Raw genomic sequence first — 19,159 nt, 5'->3', positions numbered from 1 at the left:
CGACATAAACAATTAAAAGTCTTATGCCACCAAATTTAACAGGGTGATGAAAAGTTAATGTTTATTGATGGGTAATCGATACATATCTAATGGTATCGCACATAACTTACGAAAAAAATATAAAATCTTTTCTCGTATTTATTCGAATCCGGTGGATAGGAACCGGTTATCATCCATACGAAAAAACTATGTCTAGCACCGTATTATATCCAGCTTTCTACGAATATAAAAATGTACAATCATAAGATTTAAACCAGTTTTTTTAGCCGGTGCCTCCGGCACCTCGGGGCTAAAAAAACTAGTTTTAATCTTATAACTGTACATTCTATATCCGCGGAAAGCCGTTTATAATACGATGCGAGAAATAGCTATTAGAATATTAAAATTTTGGATGGCAGGTTAAAATTTCTTTGGTTCATTTATTATAAATTTATGTTCTGTCCTATCTTCAAAACACAATTTTATACAAATAGAATAAAATTATATTTTTTATTTCGTGCATTGTTTACGTTGCAAACTTAAAACTTGCAAAATTGCGAACAATTTTTTAGAACATTTATATAGACTAATTTCCTGATTTCTATGTGGATATTATGACCACAATTAAGCCTCATACTAGAATGTTATATACTGTAATTGTAATAATACTATACGTGGAGTAATCAATCCTAAGTTGTGGATCATTCTAATGGCATGTAGCTCTATTTTATATATATCAGAAGATGGCTCAAATAACTTGGGGCTATTCTTTTAGGCATAGATAATGATATTCCACCTTAACCCTGTTAGACGAAATAGTTATTTCTCGTATCGTATTATAAACGGCTTTCCGCGGATATAGAATGTACAATTATAAGACTAAAACTAGTTTTTTTAGCCCCGAGGTGCCGAAGGCACCGGCTAAAAAAAACTGGTTTTAATCTTATGATTGTACATTTCTATATTCGTAGAAAACTGGATATAATACGATGCTAGACATAGTTTTTTCTTATTGATGAGAACTGGTTCCTATCCACTGGATTCGAATGAATACGAGAAAAAACATTAGGGTGACATACAATGTATCGATATATAAATATATTAATATAAATAAAAAGCTGAACTTTAATCCTATAAAACAAGGATATATTACAACTTATTTGCGACTAGTAAGCACTAATTCAAAATTACATAAGTTAAATTAATTAAAATTGAAGCTAGTCTTTCTTTTAGTTCTCAGTTTTTAAAGGATAATAGAACTTTAATTAATCTACAAACCTTTCTTTTCCCTTCTCCTCCATGATTTTAAGCAACGATAATAAATACATTATTTTTACATTAAGACTTTTCTCCATTTAAGGATAGATTGGATGGTTTTTGGCTGTTTTATTTTTGAATATCTTGGGATGTTTTTTCTAACCCTTACTACCATTTTCATATAGAAAGCCCGTAGATGCTAGGTGGAGCGTAGCCGTTAGTTATATAAATATATAATTTTGTCTGTAGCTAAAGATCTCCTAAATGTATTTGAGTTGATTTAGAACGTTTTGTCGCCTCCCTAGGAGCTGGGAACCAAGAAGCTTATAAGACTCTAAAGTGTAAAGGATGAGACAATTTTTACCCCACGGGCAAAACTTTCATTTAAATCACACATAAAATAAAATTTCAATTGTAATAAATACAACTTACTATTTTGGTAATTCTATACAGAAATTATATTTAAATATCAGTGCAGCTACTTTATAGCAAGTGTGTGTAGGTCGAACGTCCATATGGCACTTAGGACGACTGAGTATAGTACCATTCTTGTAAATTTCTGGACAATTATTATTAATATTTTATGTCCTTTTATTAATTTCAGGTTTAAAAGGAAGGTTTTAGTCACACACAAAAAAATATATCATACAAATAGTACAACTTAGTAAAATAGAGTATATAGAAATCTGATAAAATAGGTTTTAAAAGGTGTGAATTTAAATATCATAGGGAAAGAAATCAAGATTAAGGTATAAACAAATAGGCAAAATACACCCCCCCCCCAAAAAAAAACATTTTTGTCCCTTAAACATATTAATTGATTTTGGATCTATTAGAAATTAAATTGGTTATTATGTGTCAATGATTTAAAAATTTAAAATATTTTTGGTAAATTGCTGATTTTAATATAGATTGACAAAATATCAATTTTACGTGACACTAGAGGCCTCTAGGGGCGTAGCCGCTAGTTAAATAAATGAAGAAATAATATATTGATCAAAAATATCTTAAGAACTGGTATCCATTAATGATTGGACTCTAAACAAATTTATTGAATTATAATCTCTTAAGAAATGACCTTTTCTTTGCCCTAGACACTGCCAGCTCATCCTACACAGATCAATTTACCAGTTTTTAAAATATTTTTCCGTTTTCACTAACAAGAACGTAAATATCTCAAGTTTCCTAGCTCAAACTTATAGATAACAATATGATATACGGGTTTGTTTGAATTCACTTTTATATGAATATTTCTACAAAAGTCGAAAATCAACTTTTATTTTCACTATGTTATTTTGTAAATTTCTGAAGGATGGACGGACGGACAAAGTGAATTATAGAGTAGCTTCTCTCCTACTAAAAAAAGTTTAAAAACTGATGTTTCATTTGTAAGGCGGAAAATAAGGTGCGCAGATTCATTGATGAGAGACCAGGGTTTAAGGGATGGGACAATGAAATCAAATAAATCTTCACCCCAAATTCCAAATGTGTAAAAAGATTCCTTATATTTAATTGACATTAGCTGATGCACCCCTAGCATCTAAGAGCGCTGTAATCGAAGGGTTATGATAAGTAGAAAAATAGCCTAAAACTATCACAATAATTAAATCTAAAAAATAAATAGCATAAAACTATCCATATATAGAACACTAGCGGCTGATATATGAACGCTGTTCTCGAACGGGTAGGGAAATTAGCAAATAAAAGAAAACAATCAATTTAATTTAATAAAAAAATCAAATAGCATAAAATCATCCTGGAACCTTTGAGAAGATTCCATTAAATGGAAAACTCAATCTGTTAAGTATTTATCGAAATATTAAGCTACAGATATAAAAAACCTTACTCCTTTATGTAATAGTATTATTTATCGGCTATAAATTATTCTTCCTCTATTTGTAACTATGCTTTCTTTAAGTATGCTGATCTAAGAAAGAAAGAAGGGCTGTAGATTATTTTAGTTGCTATTATCCATCCCCTTTCTCCCTGATGATAAATACAATGTGCATGTACGTACTTCCTCTTATGAACAAATGACGTATATAAATGTGTATTCTTAAAGAAGCGAAGCTACTCTATAATTAGGTCTGTGTGTCTGCTTGTACAAGTGTTTGTTTGTCTATCAATATGTCATATAGTAGGGGTTATTTAGAATTAAAGAATATTAAAATCAAATAATGAAATAGTCCTATAATCTAAATTGATATACATCCCCATGATGATAAATAAAATTACCCCTTCTATTAATCAAAATTGTTAGTTTAAAAATTTGGACACTATAACAAGTTAGAACTAACAAATAAAATTCAACAAAGTTTTAAACCAACAACTTGGTCATAAAACATTGGGTACCAGTGAAATTTACATTCCAATGTGTCATCCCTCCCTGCCAAAACCTGATTTGTGAGCTTATAGGTATAGGCTTTTAAAAGCAAAGAGGCCTAAATATATCCTTAAGCTATTTTCATAAACAATCATACACACACACACACACACACACACACACACACACACACACACACACACACATAGATAGACATGATAGATAGATGGATAAATAAAGGCCTACGTAAGTTTTCGAGACCATAAAAGGAAGTTTTCCTTTGAATGTCCCCACAAAAATTTAAAAAAAATATTTATTTCGTATAATAAACAGCTTTCCGCGGATGTAAAATGTACAACTATAAGGTTAAAACCAGTTTTTAGCCCCGAGATGAAGAAGGCACGGGCTAAAAAAACTGGTTTTAATCTTATGATTTTACATTTTTATATTCGTAGGGAACTGGATATAATACGATACTAGTCATAATTTTTTGCGTCTGGAAGAGAACCGGCTCTAATCCACCAGATATTAATCCAAGAAAATATTTTCCAGCATAGCTTTGAATCACATTAATTTCCGGTGGCTTAAAACCGGTTTTAAGCCATACAAAAAAAAATATTTATTGTATCGAATTATAGAGAATTTTTCACGAATAATAAAACAGTAAAAAAATATTTATTCTAGATTTGTTGGCTGTGATTTTAAAAATTAATTGATAAATCTGTCAAAAAAAGATTATAGCTGCGCTATATATGAACATAATTATTCCTGTTTCACTATTTGGCCCACATTTTTTATTGTTATTTTTGTACGGGAACCTTTTTTACACCCACATTAGTATTAGAGAGCTCCGTACATTTTGACTTTTAAACATTATTCATTACTAGTATTATTATTATTACATTTTTAGAATTACTGTACTTTATCTTCTGCTTGAGTGAGGCCTCTAGGGGCACTTGAGGGTGGTGGGTTTAAATTCGCTAACCAATTTTTAATTTTTTTTTTAAAAAGAAAAAGTAGAAAAAATGGAGGTGGGTTTTCTAGGGGCATATTTCTATCGGGAGGCTGGTGTTACCCTCCAATCAAAATAGTTATAAACCTTCCCAGGACCTGAGAATGAGAATAAACATTGTAAAGGAGAAATATATCGGATCCGCGTTTAGCGAGATCCTATAGTACACACAGACAGACAAACCGACAAATAGACAATCTGTTACAGAAAACTGAGGATAGCATTTGTGAACGTACGGTTTGACAGAAATACTTCAATCATAGAGTAGGTGCACAACGGAAACAAAAATGTTACCTTGGCATTCGCGCATTTCCGCCGGTACTTGCTCAGCTTGGGTTTGCCGGGGGAGAGCGCGGTCGGAGGCCTCTGGCGCGGCTGGCGTCTGCGGGCTTCTGCCTCCAGCCTGCGGGCCAGGGAACTTCCCCGCAGCGACTGTAGCTTGGCGGGCATGCCTTCTGTTATACCTGGAAAAACGGATAGAAATATGAAAAAAGCGTTATTGATTGATTGATTTTGAAGTACAAAAAATAGATTGATTGATAATTAGATTAACATTAGAAAAAGCATAAAAAAGAGAGAAATAAATGGACATTAGATAACAAAATGTAAAGTTAACGATTAATGAAACAGTATCGTAAAACTATAAGACATATATGTTACATTTATATGAAGAAATCTATGATAGACAGACACACAAACATCCTACAACTAACGCTGAGAGTGATATTGGGCTGTTTATTATACTAGTCTTCTAAGTTTTAAAGTAACGTTTTCTTAACAACTTTAGGGACTTTTATTGATATTTAATTGGTTTGTTCATTAAGTTGAGAGTCCAAACGTTTCAACCACTAATGGAATATACAGAAGGGTTAGTTTTTTATATCATTATTGGGTATGTACATTGTACATCAATTTATCGGTAAATGTCTTATCCCTTTAGATCCCTGCAACTAACTAGTAGTTGCGCTACTAAAATTAAATAAGACTACACATGGTAGTTAATAATTTTTCCCTAAATAGATAAAGTAATTTTTAAAAAAATTCATTACTTACAAAAACATGGATATACTTTATTTAAAACTAGTCGCTTCTACGGGAGGGCGAGAAAGGTCAGGAAAATAACCTAAAACCATCCCAAGACATTTAAAAAGCTTTGCTGAAAAGTACAACCAATTCGGACCAGCAATTTATCGCTTCGTATTATAGGCAGTTTTCCGCAAATATTGAAATGAAAAGTTATAAGATTAAAACCAGTATTGTTAGTTCCAAGGGATCGAAGGTCTGGGTTAATAAAACTGGTATCAATTTTATGATTTTTATTTTATTACTCGTGGAAAATTGTCTGTAATGGGATGTTATTGATTCATGATTTTTTAGTATAGCCGAGAAGCAGTTCTAATCCAGCGGATATTAATCAGTTTTGAAGCCATACTGGAAACTTAAAGTGAAAATGAAAAGCCATAACAATACAGGTATAAAATATGAATAAATACCCCTTTCCTGGAAAAACTTATTGAAATTACACCTTCCAGCTAATTGGCGTATCTAGACATTGTAATTGGGTGTAGATTAAAAACAATAAAGATAAAGACATTCATATCTAGCGCAGCACAAAAAAATAAATGTAATTGTATAGACAAACGAATATAGAAACAAATTTGCAAAACTAAAAAAATACGAAACCTTTAAAAAATAAGATCTATGTCATAATCAACAGACGGATGGACAAAAAAATGTATAGTCTATATGCACATATGTTTTAAGTATCTTCTCTGAAATATTTTTTTCTCCATTAACAAACAGACTGTCAAACTAATGACCATGAACAAAAAGCATACAGAAATATTTTGACGAAAATTCAATTGAAATAGGTTGCAAAATTACTTGGGCATTGTGCCTTATAATCATAAGAATCATTTATTCAAAAGTCAAGATGATATGATCATTTAACATCAAAATAAAAATTATTTATAGCTTAAACATATTTGCATAAGTATCTATATATCCTTGTTCAAACTTGTTTATGACTATTACGTGCCTATAATGATTTAAACTAATGTAATCACAATTAGGGGGCATTATCCTTTTTGTGGTTAGTGGACCAATCATTCAACAACCCCCCCCCCCAGGTCATGGTTTTACAATTAGGGTTAATCAGCAGAGAAAGGGGGGACAATGGGCTGTTTATAACACTAGACCCCAAAGTTTTATAAGAACGTTTTCTTATTCGTTGACTTAATTACTTTGGGGACTTTTACATTTTGATCGGTTGGTTAATGAAGTTCAGTGTACAAACGTTTCAACCACTAATTCTAATCTACAGAAAGGGTAATTTTGTGTATAATCTTTAGATATGTACATCAATTTAACAGCCATTGTCTTATCCCTTTAGATACCTGGTTAATCAGGTTTAAGATTAATTTTGCTTGACCAAAATTCACGTAGTGACTTACGGACTTATAGAGTAGCTGCTCTTTAAAGTATTAACATATGAAAATAAAAGAACAGGGGTGTCAAAAGAGGTTCACTTGGATACAAGTGATCTTACCGAGTTTAGGGTGTATAAGAATTTCGAATTAATTAATGTTAAATATTTTTGTTTCTTACTTTCTTTACCGTCATTTTCTTTTATACTAGCTGCTACGCCCCTAGCATCAAGGGGCTCTGTATTTGAAGGGTCATATAGGGTCTAGAATAGCTTAAAACTACTCCCAGACTATAATCTGTAAACAAAATAGCCTAAAACCATCACATGACCTATGAGAAGTTTAACTAAAACAGAGAACTCAATCTGATTAGTAGTTATTGAGATCCTAAGCTTCAGATAAAAAGAAAACCTTAGTACCTTATAAAATAGGATTCTGCTTTTCTTTTACTTTTCTTTTGGGTCCCTAACTTTTCTACTCCATTAATATTTTTTTACATTGTTTTTCAATCTGTCTGTCTGCCTCTTATTCTCTCTCTATCTCTGAGTTTCTCTGTATGTATTTCTGTCTATTTATTCTCTCTCTTTGTCTCTCTGTCTCGTTAAATTTTTTTCTGTCTGTGTTTCTCAATTATCTCTATCTCTATCTGTCTGTCTCACTTTGAATTGTTTTCTGTCTGTCTGTCTTTCTCTATTATCTGTCTGGCTGTCTGTCTTTCTCTATTATCTGTCTGTCTGTCTGTCTTTCTCTATTATCTCTCTGTCTGTCAGTCTTTCTCTATTATCTGTCTGTCTGTCTGTCTTTCTCTATTATCTCTCTTTCTGTCTGTCTTTCTCTATTATCTCTCTGTCTGTCTGTCTTTCTCTATTATCTCTCTGTCTGTCAGTCTTTCTCTATTATCTGTCTGTCTGTCTGTCTTTCTCTATTATCTGTCTGTCTGTCAGTCTTTCTCTATTATCTCTCTGTCTGTCAGTCTTTCTCTATTATCTGTCTGTCTGTCTGTCTTTCTCTATTATCTGTCTGTCTGTCTGTCTTTCTCTAATATCTCTCTGTCTGTCTGTATTTCTCTATTATCTCTCTGTCTGTCTGTCTTTCTCTAATATCTGTCTGTCTGTCTGTCTTTCTCTATTATCTTCTGTCTGTCTGTCTTTCTCTATTATCTCTCTGTCTGTCTTTCTCTATTATCTCTCTGTCTGTCTGTCTTTCTCTATTATCTCTCTGTCTGTCAGTCTTTCTCTATTATCTCTCTGTCTGTCTGTCTTTCTCTATTATCTCTCTGTCTGTCTGTCTTTCTCTATTATCTCTCTGTCTGTCTGTCTTTCTCTATTATCTCTCTGCCTGTCTGTATTTCTCTAATATCTGTCTGTCTGTCTGTCTGTCTTTCTCTATTATCTTCTGTCTGTCTGTCTTTCTCTATTATTTCTCTGTCTGTCTTTCTCTATTATCTCTCTGTCTGTCTGTCTTTCTCTATTATCTGTCTGTCTGTCTGTCTTTCTCTAATATCTGTCTGTCTGTCTTTCTCTATTATCTGTCTGTCTTTCTCTTTTATCTTCTGTCTGTCTGTCTTTCTCTATTATCTCTCTGTCTGTCTGTCTTTCTCTATTATCTCTCTGTCTGACTTTCTTTCTCTATTATCTCTCTGTCTGTCTGTCTTTCTCTATTATCTCTCTGTCTGTCTGTCTTTCTCTAATATCTGTCTGTCTGTCTGTCTTTCTCTATTATCTGTCTGTCTGTCTGTCTTTCTCTATTATCTCTCTGTCTGTCTGTCTTTCTCTATTATCTCTCTGTCTGTCTGTCTTTCTCTAATATCTGTCTGTCTGTCTGTCTTTCTCTATTATCTATCTGTCTGTCTGTCTTTCTCTAATATCTGTCTGTCTGTCTGTCTTTCTCTATTATCTGTCTGTCTGTCTGTCTTTCTCTATTATCTGTCTGTCTGTCTGTCTTTCTCTATTATCTCTATGTCTGTCTGTCTTTCTCTATTATCTCTCTGTCTCTCTCATTCTCTGTCTAAATGCCTGTCTCTCTATTTCTTTGTTTCTCTCTGTCTGTTGGTATGTCTGTATCATCTTATCTCCAACTCTGTTTCTCTTAATGTCTGTCTCTCTGTCTGTTTCTCTGTCTCTCTTTCTCTGTCTCTCTCTCCGCCCCTATCCCCCTGTCTCTCTACATCTTTGAATCATCGAAACAATCAATTATTTTTCATTTATATTTCCCTGTAGGTATAGAATGTACTCAATAGTAATAAATAACTCAAACGAAATCATAACAATATGTTAAGTTTGAGTGCCTTATAACGTTCTTACAAAGCCGCTAATACAATTTGGGTAATGTCCCTTTCGTGGCAACGCCTCTTAAGGGGTGTTTCGTCGTATTTTTACAGTAGCTTTTGGTAGGTTATTTTAGGTTAGGTTAGGTTAAATTGGGTTATGTGATTGACCCGAAAAGTTAGGCAATAGGCCCCGCAGGGTTAAAGCCCCCTGCAGTGGCTAGAAATAGGGAAAAAGCTACAGTGAAAATACGACGTAACACCCCTTAAGAGGCGTTACAACGAAAGGAACTATATCCTAAAATTTTAAAAGATTAAAATTGGGAGAAAATGTCTTAGAAAAAACGGCCAAATCTAACCAAGACTACAATAAATGGACAAACAAGTTACAAACAAAAAAACATTTTAATAGCATCACGCTTGAGGTAGATTTCCAGTATGGCTTCGAAACCGATTGACATCCTCTGGATTAGAACTGGTTCTCAGCCATATTGAAAAGCCGTTTATTGCATCGTATTACAGACAATTTTCCACAAGTATTAAAATGAAAATAATTAAATTAAAAACAGTCTTGTCTAATACGATGCGATGAAAACTTTTTTCTTACTAAAACTTTAATTAGGTAATTCATTAGCTAACTGCATGTCTTTCTTGTTTAAAGTAACACCGTTTAAAGGGATTTAGATGACAAACAAATACAATTTTTTCTTGTACATTTAAAGAGAAAGCCCAATCTGTCCCGATTTTGTATCACTTTTGAAAAGTGCGATTCCTGTGACGTCATAAAAAAAGGGAAGGGGGGAAGGAAATCTCTTCCCTTTTCTCCCATCTCTTTTGAAGAGATTTTTTCTTTCCCGAAACGTATATGACGTAATACAAAATCGGGACAGATTGGGCTTTCTCACATTTAAAAGATGTGTACATTCTCGGACTAATGGGTATCTGGTATCAGGATTCGTTTCACTTTTGGGGCGTGGTCCACTCCTCTTAAACAATTCAATTTCAGGGCGTTTCTTTTACTCAGATCCTTAACCCCAAACCATCCCCTTCGGGGCATATCCCCTCCCCCCATACTTACAAAAAAAGTTCCTTTTACCCCCCGCCGAAAATTTTCTAGATTTTTAACGCGGAATCTTTTGAGAATTTCCTACAAGTGAAATTACATATGTATGGCTTTCAAATTTTATGAATTTATGGATAAGAACAACAGGGTTTCAGGGCTGGGTCAATGGAATATTTTGAAAAATTTATGTTAAAAGTTTGCATCGCAATTTACCTTAAGTCACTCTCATAAGGATCGAGTATCTTAAAAAATAATTATTTTGAACAATATCAAACTTTTAAGCCATTTCAGGGATTCTAAGTTACGATCAAACAATTCACTTGCAGTTGTAAGGTATCCATCTCATATCGATAATAAGCTATTTCTATGTTCTCTATCTTAAGGTACAAGCAAACACAAAACTAACTTTTAAAGATCAATAGTTACAGACGAACACACATACATTCAATTACTTAAGTGCATTAATACCATTAAACATATGTAAATTAAAATCACTTTTAATAAATAATAAGCCGTTTTTATATCTTAAGTAACAAACAGACACACTTTTAGAGATCTTTGGTTACAGACGAACACACATACATTCAATTACTTAAGTACATTACCATTACGTATGTAAATGGATTTAAATTACAGACGTAACTTCAAATCTTCCAAGAATTATTATTATAAACTATAGACGAACCAGGAATAAGGTATAGCCAACTAACGAAATAAATCTAGCATATTATTTTAGGGGTGGGGAAGGGGGGGGGCAGAGAAAAATATTTTCTTTACTACAAGCGTTGCCCCCCCCCCCCCCAAAATCACGAAAATATCATCTGAAATGACCAAATATTTTTTTTTCAAAATAATTCAGTTGTTGGTTCCTGCTAATGGCTAGAGTATTTTCGGGGATATGTGGATGTTTAATGCCTTAAATTCAGGATAGAAAAAAAAATAATTTTAAAACATAAGATTTTAGGGTTTTTCTTAAAAGATGACAACCATTTGCTTTAACTTTTGTTTGAAAAAAAAAAAAAATTTTCTTATCCCTTAACCCGTCTATAATTTGGGCAAGTAATATTTATTTGGCCCTTTAATGTAATTTTTGACCCCTCGCCCCACCCCCCACATTTTTCAAATGGTATCAAAATTAAACAACCAAAAAAGTTGCCTTGATGAATAATTTAAAAGACTATGATTTAGTATTAAGAAGATCAAACATAATCAATTTTATTTTATCAAACTTCGCTTTATTGGAAATTTTCATTCTTGTTTTATTGTTTGATATTTCCTTAAATGTACAAATACCATTTTGATTTATCAAACCTTTTTTTAGCACCTTAAACTCTCAATGCAAGCTTTAAACACTTAGAAATGGATAGAAGACAATTGTTCTGGAATTCAGTATTATCACTGAATAATAAAGCAATAAACAAATATCATAATTATAAATCTAGTCAAGGAAATCTTCCAGAGGCATATTTTAATTTACCCCAATTAACGTAATGGACATAGGGACAACCAATTTGTAAATTGTTAGGTTAGAACAACAAGAAATTTTTAAGTGTATCTTAAATACCATCCATTTCATTTTTCTCAACTTGTAGACAATCTCAAGTTAAAGATTTGCTTTGCTTCCAAAATAGAGAAATTCAAATCTATCAATACTATAAATTGTTAGAGCGCTACTTTGGAAAAAGAACTTATGTTTTCTTAAATCTTTTTCCAGTATGGCTACGATCAAAAGATTAATATTCAATGGATTCGCAGCCATACTAAAAATCATGCATAGCATCGTTTTACAGACAATTTCTCACGAATATCCAAATGAAAATCATAAAATTAATCCCAGTTTTGTTAGCCCGGGTCTTCGATCCCTAGGGACTAACAAAACTGCTTTTAATCTTATAATTTTTAATTTTACCTGTCTATAATACGATACTATAAAGAACTAATTCTGTCCAGTTCTTTTTTCTGAACACAAGGCCTTGTTCAGAAGTTCCATTGCAAGTTATAGCTAGCACCCAAGTGCAAAAACAATAAGACCAAAAAATGAAATTGTATTTAAAATATGTGTAAAATAGTTTAACCTTTTATAGGAGAGTTAGGGTTTATGGTAAAGCGGGTCCGATTCAAAATACCATTTTTCTAGGAAACGTAAGTATAGATAGAAAATTATTTTTTTTGATAGGAGTGCAGCTTTTCTAAAGCTAAGGCCTGACCGTATGTACGTTTATCTGTACACAGGAGTATTTTTGAAATTTGTATTATGACATACCTAATAAAGTTTATTTTAAAATTATTTATATATTTCACCAATGTTCTGTAAATTATAATTTCATTTCAATTAACTACCTACAACCTCCTTGTTAGTTTGATACTTTCTTTAAATATCAACATAATGTCATAGAATAGACAATAAAAACACCTTAGAAGGGAGAATGCATTGGCCTTTGATAGTCTGAAGTAAACTACAAAGGTATTTTGTTAGGGCTCTTATTGTAAATTGTTAGGGTGTAATGTTCGTTTCAATTTAAATCAGATTTCAAATTCCTTAACACTTTTTTTCTGAAACATAAATGGGGTGTTTTTTTTGGGTGTAAGAATCCCATTATTCGTAAATGAAGCTTACCCTCCACCCCCAGCTATAACTCATATTATGTAGGGCCCTAACCTTGGGGGATCCTTAATATACTATTCAACCGTACCTGACCTAACCTATAGAAGCATCACATGTACATATTATTAAAAAAAAATATAAAAAATAGGAAGGCCTATGGGGGTCAACGTGGCTTTACCAGGTTTTTTTTGTGACTGGGTGTGTAATTTAATTTAATGTGCTAGGTTATTTTGAAAAAAAATGTGAACCTACTCTATAAGTCTGTAAAGTTGGTCTGTCTTTCTGTAAATAAACAATGAGCAATTGTCTGCTAATATATTAGAGTAAAGCACTAGAGGGATAAAGGGTTAAATAACTGTACCTCCCCATCGCAACCTACTTGTGCAACATTCCTATTGGGTCATTGAAAATCAACCAATGGAGTCGCTTATATCAACACACCAAGTAGCAGAAAATAATTTAGAAGCAGACGAAAGAGGTCTTTGAAAAATGAAAGGAGGTAGTTGTCTGTATATACATCTATACTATAGATCCGTTGCTAATATAAGAATAGTAAAAATGATCATAATTTAGACAAAATGCAATAATATTCGTCCTTTTATCGCATACATAATAATACAACAGATTAGAAATATTTTCGAAATAATTATCAAAATTCATTCTTAAATCTTTATTTTTTTCAGTATATTAGTCATTAAAATTAACTAGCATTTAACCATTTTAAGAGCTATATCAAAGTAAAACAAGGATGATAATATTTTATCAAAGCGAAGCCTTTTAAAACTTTTATTACACTATAATCAATGATACAATTAAAAAAATCCTCGAAGAAAATGACAATTTAAAAGTACTTAATTATCAAATAATTAGATATAAGTATAAATAACCATATTTAAACATAATAAACATATTGATATTACACATTTAAGGAAGTTATATAAACTTATAAAATTATTTCAAAACGTAAAATGCAGTATCCCAAACTCTAGAAATGTCATGCTTGAAAAAAGCATATTAAATCAATTTCATTTGGTCACCATAATAGGCGCATTTTATTCTTTTTAATAGTTTTCTCGTATTCATTCGAATCCGGTGGATAGGAACCGGTTCTTATCCATACGAAAAAACTATGTCTAGCATCGTATTATATCCAGCTTTCTACGAATATAAAAATGTACAATCATGATATTGAAACCAGTTTATTTAGCCGGTGCCTTCGGCACCTCGGGGCTATAAAAACTAGTTTTAATCTCATAATTGTACATTCTATATCCGCGGAAAGCCGTTTATAATACGATGCGAGAAATAACTATTAAATTTGGATATTCTAAACTGCTTAAAGCTTTCGAGGGGAATGAACTCGGAATACAAGTTTGTTAATCGATAATGCTGTAATAATATCAACATAATCAGGGATCTAAAGGGATAAGACAGTGGCCGATAAATTGATGTTTATCCAAAATTGTCCCTTCTATAGAATAACTAGAGTTGGCTCGATATAACTATCTCCCTATTGGCTAGTTTTCTATATGCATATATATTTCTCAATAAATCTATTTTCCTCACCCGGCATTACTATTTAAACGGAAGTAAATATTTAATAATTTAAATGATCTTAAAAAGATCTTTTAAATTATATTTTTTTCTTTACATTACCATCACCAAAGGGTTTATTATATGATTACAATTTTAGTTCAATATTTGAACACACAAAGTGTCGCCACAATCGAAATGTTTTAAAACAGAGTTTTCTTAAATTTATTATATCATAAATTTAAATTTTCTTTTTTATGATTAGAAATTAAATACTTCATTATAATGTAAATAGCAACATGAAATGAAAATAATGAATTTGTTTTTAATAAAGTAAAATAATGGGTCTTATCGTTCTGGGCAATGAGAATTTATTATGGATTATTGGAGCACTATGAGTTTTCAACGAATAGTCCTTGGAAAACTTGAGCTCGTTTATAGACATTTATTTCCTATATAGATCTGACATGGATCTTGAAGCAATTAAGCAGGCCGTTTTGTACAGGTTAAAAATTGGAAGATTTCATTAAATAAAAGTTATCGCAAATATACTTAGTTAATATTTATTGGTTGAAACGTTTGAATGCTGGACAATGAACCAACCAATCAAAATTCAATGAAAGTTGTATACCCAACGACTAAGAAAACTTTGGGGACTGGTGTAATAAACAGCCAAAAATAGTGTTGAAATGCCAAAAGCTTAAAGTCAAATTTGGTATATATAGGTTTAGGGCAGTAGTTTTGTCATTATACAAAATTAATCGATGGTATTTAGGGCAGTAGTTTTCATTATACACACTTATTCGATAGTATTTAGTAATTGATGTATATCCCCATTGATAAAATGACTCCTTCTGTAGTTTTAAATTTTTATTGACAATTTTGGACAAAGCTATTTTTAACCAACCAATCAAGATTTGATAAAAATGCCCAAAGTTTTTAAGCCAAGAAATTAGATAGAGTTAATATTTTGATAATAAAGTCGAAAAATGACTATAGAGTTGACGAAGCCCAATCTTTACCACTTTTGCCCCACTTTTGATTCCTGTGACGTCATAAAATGAGGGAGATGAGAGGAGAAGGAAAGAAAACCCCTAAAAAAGATATGGAGAATCCCTCAATTTTATCAGGAATCAAAAGTGGTGCAAAAGTGGTACAGATTGGGCTTCGTCTATAGAGTTGCTAAGCTTAATTCATAATACAGACCAACCTTTTTAAAATGGTTTTAGAATATAGGTTGATATTATGACAGAGCAAAATATGTTAGATTACTAACATGGACATTACTTATTGGCCAGTTCGTTGGTCCAATAGGATTGGTGGGGATATGGTAAAGAGGATGGATTTGGGGGATGGGTCCCGTTCTTTTTAGCCAGCTACAAGTTTCACTGTTTTAGAGTACATGATAATCTGGTTTAAGATCCAAGCACACCTAAATGCAGAGGCGAATTATACTATCCACGCCTCTCCGCAAGAATCCGCAAAGTGTGGTGATAAAATTAGGGCCTATATTTCATGTTTTCATTTACAGTTAAATCCTTCTTTCCCCTTCTTCAGAGATATCTAAGTTTTTTTTAAAAAATTAAAAACCTTATCATTAAAATAACAACAACGACTTTTAATTTTCAGGGTTAATATATTGCCTATCAAAAATATATTATATTGAAATACGATTATTGACAAATAATTAGATGAACTTTTGAAATGAAATAAATTATACACTTATTTTTAATATCCCTGAAAATTTTACCTTTCTGAATTTTAAATTTATATTTGTCTGCTACAATGTCCATAACATTCACATAAATAACTCCCAGTGGTAAAAAAATAATATTAATTTGTTGTAATTTATAACAGATTTTTAATATAATATCGTTCGTATTTGATTTTATAAGATATAATCATATATAAAAAAAAGTGTTAAAAGGCAATCAGCATTGGATTTTTTTTATTACAGCCATAGCAGTGCCGCATTTTTTTGCGGTAACCAAGATGAAATTTAAATTATCTCCCGCAAACATGTATTCAATTTGCAAATGAAAAAAAAGGGCCCAGAAGCACTAGTCAGAAAGGATAGTTTGAATTACCTAGGTTAAATGTTAAAATTTTTATAAATTGGGGGGGGGGAGTTCTAACACTTTTACGTAAACAGTGATTATAGGCTTTGTCTTTGGAGTGAGAGGATAAATTATTTCACAATAAAGTTTTCTTTTGGGATGTAGTTTTCCTATTTAAAAAAATTGGGATTTGCCTCCAGGTCTAGGTACTACAGGCCTCCAGGTGGATTCTGGACAGGTAAAAAAATTTCAAGTCAGAACAAAACTTATTTAACAAAAGTTGCTACTTTATGGGCAGTATGAACTAAATTGAAGAAAATTTTGAAATCAGGCTCCAGGTTCAGGTACTGCAGGCCTCTTGGTGGATCCTGGACAGGTAAAAACTAAAAATGTTTACTTTTGAAGTCAGACAAAAGTTGCTACTTTATGGGCAGTATGAACTAATTTGAAAAAAAAATTTAAATCAGGCTCCATGTTCATGTACTGCAGGCTTCCAGGTGGACCCTGGACAGTTAAAAACTGAATATTTCCACTATTTAAGCTAGAAAAAAACTTTTTTAACAAAAGTTGCTACTTTATGGATGGTATGAACTATCTTGAAGAAAATCTCGAAATCAGGCTCCATGTTCAGTTACTGCAGGCCTCCAGGTGGATCCTGGACAGTAAAAAACTGAAAAATTTTACTATTTAAGTTAGAACAAACCTTATTTTAAAACCTGCTACTTTTTAGCTAGTATTACCTAATTTGAAAAGAAGTTGAAATCGGGATCCAAGTTCAGGTACTGCAGGCCTCCAGGTTGATTCTGGACAAGTAAAAATGAAAATATTTACCTTTAGAGTTGGAACTACTACATCTATTTAACAAAACTCCTACTTTGTTAATAGTATTAACTAATTCAAAGAGAAATTAGACTACAGGTTCAATTTCTATTGAACTCCAGATGGATTCTGGACAGGCATAAAATAAGATCAATGTTTTTTAGCAGTTGCTGTGGCTCACCTATGGCCCACCTCTGGACCACCCCGATCCGGCTCACCACTAAAGTGAATTAAAGATCCAGCTCAGAATCAACCTCCACTATCTGAACCTAAAGCTTGATTTTTAAATTTTCTTCAAATTGGTTTATTCCATACATAAAGTAGCTACTTTCATCTTTTTTCAAAATAGGTAATACTAGCTAAAAAGTAGCAACTTTTGTTAAATAAGTTTTACTATAACTTAGTTAGTAGAAATTTTTGTTTTTAACTGTCCAGGATCTTGACTGCAGTACCTGAACATTGAGCCTGATTTCAAAATTTTCTTAAAATTAGTTCATACCATCCATAAAGTAGCAACTTTTGTTAACTAAGTTTTGTTTTGACTTAAAAAAGTAAAATTTTTCAGTTTTTACCTGTCCAGGATCCACCTGGAGGCCTGCAGTACCTGAAACTGGAGCTTGTTTTAAATTTTTTTTTCAAATCAGTTTATACTATCCATAAAGTAAGTTAAATAAGTTTTCTTCTAACTTGAATTTTTTTACCTGTCTAAAATCCACCTAGAGGCTAGCAGTACCTAAACCTGGAGACCAAATAAATTATTTTTTTAAAAATAGGAAAACTACTTCCCAAAAGGAAACTTTTTGTGAAATAATCTCTCCTCTCACTCTAAAGACAAAGCCTATAATCACTGTTTACGCAAAAGTGTCAGAACTCCCCCCCCCCCCCCGTCTTAACACTAATTGAAAGGCCATAATCTATTGAATTAAAAGGTCCTAGGAAGGTTTTAAACTATTTTTTGGGAGGGTGTCTTCACCCCCCTCCCCCCAAAAAATATTTTTTTTATCTTTTTAAAACTCAAATTTTAAATGGGATGAGGTCGACTTTTCCTCCTCCTACCTTAAGTAAAGTGCACCTAGATGCTTCTAGGGGCGTATCCGCTAGTCTTATTATATAAAGTAGTAAGCTTTTTTGTCTGTAGCGAAGGATCTTGCTAATCGCTGCTAATCCTTTACATTGAAGCTTCCTATAGGTCCTGAGGTGGTTTTAGGCTATTTTATTTTATAGATAAATCTGGGCATGGTGTTAGGCTAATTTTCTGCCCTTATTTATCCTTTAGAATAGAGCCTCTAAATGCTAGGGGCGCAGCCGCTTGTATATATTAAAGAGCGAAGCTTTTTTTATCATTATTAAAAGTGAGTTTTTCTATAATTAGGGTTGCTCAGTCTGTTCGTCCAGAACGGATAGCTCATTTCGTTAATTATGGCATGTTAGAGTTGTCCTATCAATTTGAAACTTCATATGGTGATTCCTTTTGTAGTAAGGTACAATTTAGAAAATGTAGCAACACTAAATTCAATACCAGAATGTCCGTATGTTCATTTTAAACATGTCGTTTTTTTTACTTTTTAACAAGTTTGTATGTACGTGATGTTATTATCCGATTGATCTGATTTTTGGAATACTGATTCCTAAGACAACAAAGTACAATTTCATAAGTGAAGCATCTCTATAATCACCTACTAAAAATGTATGTATGCCCTTAAACAATATCCTGTACACAGCTATCCTCAACAGTTTAGCGGATTTATAAACAACACGCTCCAAGCGGTCAATGGATCCTAAAAATAGACAAACTTGCTGAATCATACCTGGTTTTACC

General features: G+C 32.2%; 1 protein-coding gene across 1 annotated transcript in view; it reads right to left on the bottom strand.

The window, feature by feature from the left end:
• LOC145323726 (uncharacterized) overlaps nt 1-19,159 on the bottom strand; it is a 59,256-nt gene that overhangs the window by 8,674 nt on the left and 31,423 nt on the right. The window contains exon 2 of the mRNA XM_080166210.1: nt 4,866-5,035. Within this exon, the coding sequence (XP_080022336.1) occupies nt 4,866-5,035 (170 nt within the window). The remainder of the gene's footprint in view (nt 1-4,865; nt 5,036-19,159) is intronic.

This window comes from Acartia tonsa, chromosome 7 (genome assembly GCF_053477335.1).
Source record: "Acartia tonsa isolate MP-2025a chromosome 7, ASM5347733v1, whole genome shotgun sequence".
Taxonomy (NCBI): domain Eukaryota; kingdom Metazoa; phylum Arthropoda; class Copepoda; order Calanoida; family Acartiidae; genus Acartia; species Acartia tonsa.
The sequence above is the reverse complement of the archived record's forward strand: the minus strand, read 5'-3'. Positions and strand labels throughout refer to the sequence as shown.